The sequence below is a fragment of the Antennarius striatus genome, chromosome 5, assembly GCF_040054535.1.
Source record: "Antennarius striatus isolate MH-2024 chromosome 5, ASM4005453v1, whole genome shotgun sequence".
Classification (NCBI taxonomy): domain Eukaryota; kingdom Metazoa; phylum Chordata; class Actinopteri; order Lophiiformes; family Antennariidae; genus Antennarius; species Antennarius striatus.
The window spans coordinates 17,245,959-17,258,332 of NC_090780.1; the positions used below are offsets into that span (position 1 = coordinate 17,245,959).

General features: G+C 43.7%; 1 protein-coding gene across 1 annotated transcript; it reads left to right on the plus strand.

Annotated features, from left to right (window-relative positions):
• The first annotated feature begins 236 nt into the window (after positions 1 to 236).
• On the plus strand, positions 237 to 11,474 carry LOC137595494 (nuclear receptor subfamily 1 group D member 1-like). The gene is made up of 8 exons (XM_068315655.1): positions 237 to 780; positions 6,791 to 7,099; positions 7,190 to 7,278; positions 7,383 to 7,527; positions 8,954 to 9,525; positions 9,638 to 9,823; positions 9,918 to 10,128; positions 10,228 to 11,474. Exons 1-8 carry the CDS (start codon positions 762 to 764, stop codon positions 10,422 to 10,424), a joined length of 1,728 nt encoding a protein of 575 aa, XP_068171756.1. The 5' UTR covers positions 237 to 761; the 3' UTR covers positions 10,425 to 11,474.
• The last annotated feature ends 900 nt before the right edge of the window (positions 11,475 to 12,374 follow it).

Here is a 12,374-nt window from a genome sequence, read left to right on the forward strand (position 1 = left end):
TTTAACCAGCATTCCAATGTTGAACGAGCCCAATGTGCCGAATCCACGCGGGGCTCTCGACCAATGAAAACAAGCCAGAGAATAAAACGAGTGGGAGCACGAGAAAAGGAGGCGGGTGAATTTCACAGAGCGTGACAGAGAGAGAGAGAGAGAGAGGGAGAGAGAGGGAGAGAGAGGGAGAGAGATCCTGATACACATCAATAAACAGGCGGCTGACGAGGCAAACAAAAAAAAGAGAACAGGGAAAAAAAAAAAAAAACTGGTCACATTCCTCAGGCACCTGAAAACGTGCTGGTTATTTTAGGACGCGTGTTCCATATTGATGAGTGGGGAGTGTTTAAACTACTTCCACCCCGGTCATGTTTTAATGGTGACTGTACATGGCAAGTAGCTGAATGCTGAGCGACCTCAGTAAATTACAGGAGCCCTAGTGAGTGAGAGCCTACCTTGCGTCGTTAGGTTGCGTAGACGGTTCATTATCGGAAGTCTTTTTTTTCTCCATTTTGAAGAGAAAGAGATCTGCGCTAATATTCGTTAAAGCATTTCTACTGTTGTTGGTTTTTTTTCCTGCGCTGACCGCATTTTGTGGAGAAACCCAATGCCTTGGGGACACCGCCGGTCTCAGATTCTGGATACTCTCTGTCTGCTTCGGCTGTCCATGACACTCTCACCCACATCAACGAAACTCGAGCAAAGGCAGCATTAAACGTCTGCAATTAAACATCACGGAACATCTGAACGACATCCATCGACTGGGAAACATGGAGAATAGCCCTGGTGGTAAGTGCAGTTTTGTTTTAAGTCCACTTTAGAATTATTTTTCAGTTTTGGGTGTCTTTTATTTGTGCTTCACATGAGTAGATTCCACTGCGCTTTCTGTATGGAAATATAACCTCTGTATATATGATATATTTATCAGTTTATTGCTCATTTTCTGTACGACTTGAGTTGTGTGTTTTGAACCGCCTGTTTGCTGTGATCGGTAATAAATGTAATCTGTGGTGACTGAGATGACGGTACCACGGCCCGTTGTTAATGCCTCTGGGCTCTAGTTTAGAGGTGAGTGAGGGAAGCCCCCCTTCCCCCCCTCCTTGCAGCGGACTTCCGATTCTCCACTTGTAAACAAACTCACGTGAAGCGCGAGACCCAAAACGACCCCGACCGGGCACGTTTCTGCCCCACACGCGCCTCTGTCACGTGGTTTGTGGAGAATATAATTCAGTCATTTATTTACTTTTCACATGTTTTCATTCCAGTTTGGTCTCTAGCAAATAACCTGCTAATATTTGAAGCGCAAACTTTTTTTTTTTTTTTTTTAAAACTCATATGAGTCATTTGAACTTGTTGTTTTTTTTCCAAATCGTCTTAAAGGAGCAGTCACGCCTACAAAACGACTCACTGCTGCCAATTTTTTTTTTTTTTCCCGATTCTTGTGCTGGTTTTGGCCTGGAATGACATCCCGGAATTTATTCATCTATTCAAGACTGAAATCCATAAATTGATTCTTGTTAACTAATCATAAGACATGAATAACGTCTTTCCAGAGTACGTGATAACTATAACTGTCACGTCTTCTCATCCCCCGGTAGAAACAGTCGTGATAACAACTGAGAAGCATGCGTCTAATTCTTCTGCGCAGTTACTCAGCCCCGGGTCCTCAGCACGTGTACACAGCCTCAGAGTCCACGTGCCGCCCTTGATTCCCAAGCTTCCCCTTCTCGCCCCGCCCCTCCCCTCCCCTCTTCGCCCCGCCCCTCCCGGGCGCTCCGTCCGAGCTCGCGCTCAGTTCGCACGGTGTTTCCTGTCAATTTGTTGATAGTTTGGTCAATGGGTCAAACAGGTTTAACGGCTTCCGTGTGCCAGCATGGTTACTATACCTGTTTAAAAGTTTCATGAGCGATTAATGACAATACGCCTCGTTAAATTCAGATCACATCTAGTGTCTCAGATGGTATATTAACCTACATATTCAAACTGGGTTTTGGGTCATGTTGTCAGTGGTACTGAGATCCCCTGATAGCAGCGCGTTGATGAGCCTTTATTTTGCAGCACTGATTGATAAGAGCGTCATCAGGGAGTCAGGACGTGTCAAAATCAAAACTACACGTTTTTCCTCTTATATGTGGTGTTTTAGTTAGTTTTCATTACATTTTTCATTTAGGGTTTTTTTTCTACTGTTTTTTTTGTTTTGTTTTTTTGTTTAGACATGTGCAAGTATCACCCATACAGGTGTCTGTCCGAATACCACATATTGAAACTAAATGGCTTTTTAGGATGTTGTGTTCCAAGTACAGAAAGTTCAACACTGTTTCCCACTAATCTCAAAAGGATCTGCATGAACTGTGAACAGATTCACATAGGACATACTTCACTTCTGCACGCAAAATCAGCAGACCATACAGCAGTCAGAAAGAAGAGTACTTCTACACAAGTTACATACCAGTTCATCGTGCTGCTGGACGTTCTGATAAAGCCAGTCAACCACAGGATCATGTTCACTGACTCAGGATTAAACTCTGTAGTTAACATTATCGCAGAATTCCAGTATGCATAACTTTGGCTCTGTGATATGAGCGATGGATGTTACTTCATAGTGTTTTGGAATTATTTTAATCTTGTTAAAAAAGAAGACATCAACTTTGAAGATCCTTAATAGTGCACCTTGTTACCTAAATACAATTTATTTACAATTTAAGTGTTGAAATCAGTGCTGAGTTCTGACATCAATCCCGACTCAGTTCAGTTTCCATGTGTCAGTCGGCTCGACAGATGATCACACCTGGCTAATTCATTCAATGAAGCCCAATTAGACTCAGGTGACAGGTAGAATTTCTGTCTGAGTAAACATGTAAAACAGTAAAACATGCTTCTTCTATTCGGCTATATCCAAACCTATGAGTCCTTTTCAAAGTGTCACCTCAGGCATTTGATGTTTAATGTTTTATTAATTACTGATACATCAGTAAATGTCACAGGGTGTTGATCTGATAAAATACCAAACCAACTCTTGCATTGTGGGTCTGTTTGCCTCCAAAGTGCTTCAGAAATGAACACAAAACATGAGGTCAGCTGATTCACGTGTTGTGGGTCTTGCTGCTCATGCACAGAGTAAATGTTCACATGCAGGAGGACTGACAAATTGGAGTTAAGAGGGATCACACCCCCGCCATCCCCCGCCCCACACACACACACACCCACCCACTGCCCCAACAATAACTCTTGAGCATAATGTGTATGCTTTTCCTCTGCTATACATGCATGTCCAGGGGGGTGGGAAGTGAAGGGAGGGGCGCTGTGACAGTTGTGTTTAGACTGTCTGACTGTATGAACACATGGGTCACATGTTGTAACCTGTGCCTGAGAGCAGCACAGATGATATGTCCAGCGCTCTGTCTCGTATCCCGTCAAACCAGATTCCAGGAAAGGATTACTAGGAGAATATGGAATGTGTTGTGCCAGAGGGGAGGAGTGTGTGAACGTGGGTGTGGAGTTAACGTGCAGGTGCTAAACTTCATCTGTCTCATGGCAGCTCAGCGCACAGGCACATGTAACTTATGTGTGCGAAGTGAAGCCGCAGTCTGACACTGGAGCTGCCACCGTGCACACACACACACACACACACACACACACACACACACACACACACACACACACACACACACACACACACACACACATCACAACTTTGAGTCCATTGCATTCAGTGTCAACACGTGTGAGCAGAGGAATTAAGGAGGTACTTAGAGCTCAACAGAAACGCAGCACATGTTTTCTCAAGGAAAGGAAGCACAAAAGACAAGGGAGGATTTTTCCTCAGATGATTCAAAGTCCTTGTGTGCACACATAATGACAACAGAGACGACCCAAGGGTATTATTGCCAGTACTTAAGATAAGGCAGCCACTACAGTCAGATGCACTCGGTCACATGTTCTAATTGAACTGCAATAACGTGCTGGAAAAAACTGGAGCAGATGTTTGTGTTGCTGAGCTCTGCTGATAAATATATCCTCCACTAATGGAGGATGTATCCCAAAATTGATAATAAATAATAGTCAGAGATTTTGAATAGAGAATGTGAAATTTTATGGATGAATTCTCATGAATTCTTTGCTGCTGTAGCAACTGAAAAGTAGAGCAAATACCAAAGATATTTATTATTAAGATGTTCGATAAGAGCACGACTTTATAAATAGACAAATGGTTTGTCATTATTTTTGTTAAATGTCATCATAATTTCTTACATTAAATCAATGTCAATCTTAGAATTTGTCAAATGATTGGTTTTCATTTCCTACTCCTACACATGACGTAATTGCCTAAAATCGTGATGGATAAATCAAAAATAAAAAAAAAAGACTTTAACTGTGTGAAATCAATGAAATCATCATGTGTCAAAATAGCAGCAATGTGACTTGTGCATAATACCTATGGAGAGTGGAATGTAAAAGACTACAAGCTGTGTGCTGCTCTCCCCCCCCCCCCCGCCTGTATTTACAGCATTAAACCCTCTCTGGTCCAAACGTGATCAGTCCTAGCGCTTGTTATTATACTGCTGCTGTTGTCTACACGGGACTGCGCAAAGAGCCTTGTGAGCCGGGCGGGAACTGTGTCAAGAGTCCATGTGAGCTCCCGGTCAGGTGGCTAGCGGATAGATGGGTCTGCTGGGCCCGCAGCCAAAACAGTGAGGGAGGGAGGGAGGAGAAGGAAGGGAGGGGGTGGGAGGCTGGAGGACAGGCTCCGAACTGAAAGCGAGCAGGCAGGGGGGGGGGGGGGGGCTGGCTGGCTCACGCACGTGACAGGCGGTCCTTCATCTGGCAGGAAGAACAGTCTGCAAAATAAGGGGCGGGGGATCGGTGTTGTGTTGAGGGGTAATAGGGCATTTCCAACTCGGCGTGACATGCCGAAATTAAGTTGGAACATCTTTCTATGCCACTGCTGGTGAATGCGCGGTGACTCACTCTCATTATCATTATATATATATATATTTTTTTTTTATGGTGATGCACATTCCACAGACCAGTTTTTTGAATTATTTTTTTTATTTTAGCAAAATTCCTTGGAAATATGTTTTGCAAAATTGAACTTTGGCCAAAAAAACAACAACTACATTATTAGACCTTAAAATATAAAGTTATAGGTAAATAATGCCGTTTTTTTTAAAAATGGTACTTTTCATTCAATGATGTCTCTATGAAATAAAATGTCAGAATGACTAAGGCTTTCTTTATTGTTGTAATTGTCCGTCCACCAAATATCTTCACAACCGTTGCAGATAGAAAGATGAAACAAAAAGCACATTACTCAGGCAGCAAAGGGGATGAAAATGAGATGATGAACTTGACTTTGAAAAAAACTAGGTCAAGGTCAAATTTAAACTTTTGTGCATTTATTTTACACATATCTCAGGAATCGGATAAGACAGAAAGACTAAACAAAAGGCATAATATTCAGGGAGGCAAGGGAATGAAAATTAAATCACAACCTTGACCTTGAAGAACTAGGTCAAATTTTCACTTGTATACCTTTTTAGGTACACATCTCTGAAAGCTGATTATATATATAAACACAAAACAAAAAGCAGCATATTTAGCCAGAGGCACTAAAATGTGATGATGACTTTCACCTTTGGAAAACTAGGTCAATGTCAACTTACCACTTTTGTATCTTTTAGGGTGCAATATTCTGGAGACGGCCAATAAAAACTTTGAAAATCAGAGGTCAAGGAAGCAAAAACAATATGATGACCTTGACCTTTGGAAAACTTAAAAGATTGTCTACTAATAGTGGCATGTGCGCATGGTTTAATAACTTGCACTTTCAATTTTTTCTGTAACAAATATGTTAGCTAGTTAGTTAGCTAGTATGCACACATGTAACAAGGACCATAGATCAAACCACTAGCTGAATGACGTAACAAAGAATGTCACCTTGTGCACAAGGAGACTGAACAAAGGATTAAAGGAGATAGATCAACCATCGATCAAAGCAAAGCAAACCCTATAAATACATAAACTGCAGAAAGATCAAGTCAGTACAAGTCAGTTCTTACTTAAAAGAAGTAGGTTGATGAATTCAGGGGGTGTCGCGGGATGTTGCAGTCTCTGACTGTCTTGTTACATCTCGTGAAGCGGTGATGTATTGTAATTGTCAGTGTTTGTCCATCCGTCGGTCCACCAAATATCTTCACAATCGTTGCAGATAGAAAGAAGAAACAAAAGCACATTACTCGGGCGGCAAAGGGGATGAAAATGAGATTATGACCTTGACCTTGAGAAAACAAGGTCAAGGTCATCATCTCATTTTAAGTTGATATTTTTTAGATAGATATTTTCGCACATATTTCAGGAACCGGATAAGACAGGAAGACAAAACAAAAGGCGTTTTATTCAGGGAGGCAAAGGGGATAAAAATCAGATCCCAACCTTGATCTTGAAAACCTAGGTCAAGGTCACATTTCACATTTTCACTTTTATACCTTTTTAGGTACACATCTCTGAAACCCCATGACAAATAGAATGCACCGTGTACATGTTGGATCATGGGTCTTTTATTAAATGACCCTGACCTATGAAAGTAGGTCAGGGTAAAATTTTCAATTCAGGGGTGTCGCAGGATGTTGCAGTTTCTGTCTGCCTTGTTATATAGTTTTATCTGATGGTGTAACTCTGCCAAACAAAATGACTGAATCAAAGTGGAGCGTTGCACAACCCTCCCACTCACTGTCTTCATGTGAACACCGTGCAGATAAAGATGAGTGAGCTGACATTTTGCTCCTCTATGCTCCTCCAGGTGGTGTTATCTTGTACGCAGGCTCGTCAGGGAGTGCCAGCCCGAGTCCTGGCAGCCCTTCAAGTGGATACCAAACCCAGTCGCCCTCCTCCCACTCGCAGCCCTCATCCCCAGAGGGTGTCTCCTTTCAGGAGATTGGGGCCCTGAAGCAAAGAGGCGAACAAGGGGGAGGAAATCGTTCCCCTCAAATGGTCTTTCAATTTCCTGAAGTAAATACCCCAGTTGCCCAAATAACAACGGGATCATCTTCGAACTACAACCACCCCACTGTGGCCAAAAGACCTTGTGGTTTCACTGGCACATTCACCAGTAAGTAGCCACCTACTTTCTTTTGTTACAGTCGATGTTCACACGCCGTTTCTCTCTCTCACCATGATTACACGTGTTCGTCTTCCACAGAGACCGGCGGTATGGTGCTGCTGTGTAAGGTGTGCGGTGACATCGCGTCTGGGTTCCACTATGGTGTGCACGCATGTGAAGGATGCAAGGTGAGAGGGAACAACGGTGGAATTATGACGCACACCGGTGCTCCGTTTGGTGCAAACACGGAAACAGACACCCTTTAATGTCTTCTTTATTCATCCGTCTACAGGGATTCTTCAGACGCAGCATCCAGCAGAACATCCACTACAAGATGTGTGTCAAGAATGAGAAGTGTCTCATCATGCGCATGAACAGAAACCGGTGCCAGCACTGCCGCTTTAAGAAGTGTCTCTCTGTGGGCATGTCCAGAGATGGTAAGAGACAACACTGACGTCTCTGAAGGAGATACTGAGATACTGATGTTAAAAGAAATGAGAACTATTTATTTTTTCGTAGTGGAAAGGAGAAGATTAGCTCTGGGTTGACAGGGTTGCATGGATGTGTCAGGTGTAGTGATAGATTTCAAAATAGCTCTTTCTCCCCATCACAGAATTCCATTTTCTGCTCTTTTTCCTCTCTCTCCATTCGCCTCCTTTTCTCTTTTGTTCCTGTCGTCCTCTGTTCCAGCCCCAGTGTCTGATTTATGGTGAGAGGAGCTGTGGAGTCCCAGTAGTCATCAGTCAGACAGAAACTGTGACAAATACAGTTTATTTTGGGAAATTGGGGCACAGAGTTAGTTGTTGATTACCCCGCGTGTTCACCCAAGACGGACAACCTTACCCGTTTCTTCATTTTTTTCTTTCAAGCTCTGACATTCAAGCACATCATTTCTGATGTGACGTTATTCTACGCCGTTAATCATGAAGTATTTGAATCCAAATTAAAAGGAGACAAACGATCTGCTCTTCTGCATTATTTAGTTGCAGAGAGCCGATCTCCTGGGATGCGGTTAAACTGGGTGATAATAAATCATATTTGTGTCTGGATATAACATTTTTAGCTGACCCAAAAATGCCAAAAAAGCAGCAGTGAAAAATTACCTTCTTATGCACCTGGTCACATAAGAGGAAACTCTATTATCAACCATTTCTCACGTTATTTCCTCATGTTTTTAAAAATCCATTTCTACATTTTAATGTCACGTCTTCTACCTGACGACAAATTCAATTTGATCCGCTGGATTTTTTTCAACTTCAACCCCCCACCCCCACCCCTCTTCACCTCTCTTACCTGCTTCCACTGTCATTCTGAGATTCTCACTTCTCAATCACTGTCACTTTATTAATGACATCATGTTAAGAGCTGTTGACCCAGTGACCTACTTGTGCTGAAAAAGAGACTAGAAGATGATGTGTGTGTGTGTGTGTGTGTGTGTGTGTGTGTGTGTGTGTGTGTGTGTGTGTGTGTGTGTGTGTGTGCGTGCGTGCGGGTGGGGGGTTAGCAGCAGCACACAGTGTGCTATAAATAGGGATGTCAGTGGAGGTGCAGCAGTAACAGGGGGCAAAGGAGGATAGGCTGGCGAGGAGGAGGAGGAGGCAGTGGAGTGAGATGAAGGCTTAAGCGGTCATATTGCAGTGAATCAGCTGTGATGGCCAGAGCGTAGTCAGGGACAGAGGAGACAGTCAAAGATGTGTAATCCACATATGGCACAGCTGTCAGTGGTAAATCCTTCGTGTTTGAAAGTGAAAATGGTTTTCTGCTGCTGACTAATCATAAATTTCCTGCCAGTAAGGAGCTGGCAGCACCATCGATTCTCGTTGCTCCTAAAACGTTAACTCATCTTCTTGTTTTTGTCCTCAGCTGTACGTTTTGGGCGTATTCCCAAACGCGAGAAGCAGAGACTATTGGATGAGATGCAAAGCTACATGAACAGTCTCAATGAATCCGCTTCCATGGAAATGGAGATGTCGCCTCCCCCCAATGCCCCCTGCAGTCCACAGACCCAGACCAATGACGGAACGGGCTCCATAGCGCCGCCCTACCGTGGCGGCTTAATGAACACTGATGAGAAACCGCCCAAAATGGTTGCTAGCAACGGCAACGTCGACGCTTCGTCTTTCCAGAACAGTTCAGCGCAGGAAGCTTCCCTGTCAACCTTAGACGCCCAGACTCAGTACCCAGTTCAAGGGGAGCAGGCGAACCGTATATCGGGCTACCCCGCCCACTCCAACTGCCCCAGCACCCAGGACATCCCCACCAACATGAATGTAGACAACGCCAAGTACTCATTGTCTTCCCATCGGAGTCAGTGCCCCTTCAGCGGCAGCCTATCAACGCACTCCTACCCGACCAATCAGAACAGCCACCTAGCCAGGACTTCCCAGAACCAGAGTCCTTGTCCCTGGAAGCTAAATGGAGGCGCCAAAGTGCTGGTGAGAGAGATTTCCATTGTTGAATATGTAAATATAAATACAACTTTAATGATAACTTTAAAAAAAAGTCCAAAGCACTGCCTTTAATGTCTTCTCCCCTTCTCCTCCACAGGCCTGTCCTCTCAACTCCTGCCCCGTGGCGCCAGCCAGTCGCTCCAGTCAGGAGGTGTGGGAGTCTTTCTCCCAGTGCTTCACTCCTGCTGTTAAAGAAGTGGTGGAGTTTGCAAAGAGCATCCCAGGATTCCAGAATCTCAGCCAGCACGATCAGGTCATGCTGCTGAAATCTGGCACCTTTCAGGTACGCCCAGTTAAATCTGTTGGCAGGACTGTCGGAGTTTTTCTCTACTTTTTTTTTCTTCCCAGTGCTGACCTGGTCTTGTTCTTGTCTGCAGGTTCTGATGGTGAGGTTCTGCTCACTGTTTGACCCAAAGGAGAGGACAGTGACCTTCCTCAATGGGCAGACGTACTCTCTGGCTTCGCTGAGGGCCCTCGGCATGGGCTCACTACTGGACGCCATGTTTGAGTTCAGTGAGAAGCTTGGATCTTTGGGTCTGGAGCCCGATGAAATGGCCCTGTTCATGGCGGTCGTGCTGGTCTCTGCTGGTACGCACATTTACACATTTGGTTTGATTGACATGCAATCAAATACCGCACTCGAACGTGTCTTTGAGTCTAATTCCAATTTCTTCCCTCTCCTTCCAGATCGTTCTGGCATTGTGGAGGTAGGGGCGGTGGAGCAGCTGCAGGAGAACCTCATAAAAGCTCTGCGCTCTATCATCACCAGTCGCCGCCTTGACGACACCACCCTCTTCCCAAAGTTGCTGCTACGCCTGCCCGACCTGCGCACCCTGAACAACCATCACTCCGACAAGCTCTTAGCTTTCCGTATAGACCCTTGAGCTCGCAGATCCGAAGCGGACTGAGGCGTCTGTTGGGGGGGGGGGACCATCTCTATGCGAGGCCATCCTGTCACAAACAGTACACACTGGCCCATTTAGGATGGAAGGCTGTGCCAAGTCTGAAGCTGTGGACAATAACTATCAGAATGTAGGCACAGCATGGGGTGAAGATGATTGAACCACGAACCATTTCTCTTGCAGTTGTTTTCAGGATTGCTAAATAAAATGTAAAAAAAATACAGACTGTCTTTTTTTTTTTGTCCCGGATTCTTCGAGTGAACCTCAGACCATCAAGTCATCACCTCGCCCTCCTGGGGTTTTGTCAGAGCCAGTTTTCTGTTCCAAAGACCAAAAAGAAGAAAGAGTCTGTTGTTTCTCTCTAGACGTTGATCTCTTCTCCCATCCGGCTCACAAAGCTAACAAGAGGAAGGAAACACTACTCAAAAGGAACATCCCAAAACATTTGCCAGCAATGACTTCTTACTGCACATTAATGCTACTTGTGTTCAGAGCACTTTCCATGCATCCAGAGGATCTCTCAGATCGATATATAAACAGCAATAGAAATGTTCCCTATACAGTTTGGAGGTTTGTGAATGCCCTGTTGAGATGACATAAGCTATTTTCACACTATATTGACTTTATCAAAATCACCCAATCGGGATTGACTGCATTTTTAAAAAATGAGAATAATTTGGATTGTATTTGTATCAGGGAGTAATTATTGGTCATTTTAGACCGTGTCTGATGGGTTACATGTCGGGGTGCTTCGATGTAAATTTTGTATATAACCCTTGTTAGTTTGCAGATTGTTGGATATGTAAATGAGGTTAGTACTAAATTACTGTATGTCACAAATGATAGATTGCTTGACAAACTGCAAACAGGAAGCAGCATTTGAACCATGCACTCTGAGTGTAAACTTTTTATTTCAAGATATATCATTCATTTAACTGTATTGTCAATTGGCTGCATCACCATGAATATTTTGTAAATGTTTTATGGTTGCATCATAAAATACCATTATTAAAATAGCATTGTATATCCTTATTCCTTGTGCTCATCTTTTTTTTTTTTTAACCTTTCTTCCTTAATGCTTTACTCCCCTCAGTTTTACCAAGGCATACGTGGAGCTGTAGCCTAGCAACAGAGGGAGTCAGCCAATCACGTACCAGGATGAGAGCCATTAGGGGCATTACTGGAACACGAGATGTCACTTGAGTTTTGAGTCTGTATTAAGTGTATGTGTGTGTGTGTGTTTGTGTGTACACACACACGTGAAGGGTAGCAGACAGTTTAAGAAGAAGCCGTGACCTTTCACCTCTATCCGTCCTGTATCTCTGCACTCTGAGGTCAGTTTGGGGGTAAGGTGGGGTGCATTCATCATAAGCAGCAACTCTGACCTTCAGTTTCTGACGTTCTTCCCTCATAGTGTACTATAGTTCAAACATCCAGCAGAAGGTGTGACTCCTTAAATGAATGAATTCCAGGAGTGACCAACATCCTGGTCTCCTGGTCTCGAAGCGATAAAATAAATCCAAATGAATTTGAGCCACATGAATGAACAAAAAAAAAAAAAAAGTTAGTGTCTGTCCTTGATTTAAAAGAAAGATAAACTTTTATTCTGACAAACCCCGCCAGGAGGGTTCTTTCTGTCATGTGTGCTGAAGCTGTGAGCCAGTGTTCCAGACAGTTCTGTGAATCAGGGTTCGGCCATCTGGCGCCCCCTGTTGGACAGGATAATAAGCTTCAGAACACGTTCTCCAAATGTCGGTTCTGGAAATCCTGTTTAATTAGACTCATCAATTTAACAGTTTTAGAATCGTTCAGGTTTCAATCAATTTATTGTGCTTTGAGATACAGCTACTGTTATAATTTTCCGCAGTAAACAATAAAGGAGATTTTGGACAAAACCCAGTGTGTTTAATCTGCTTGTGTGACAGGATGTCA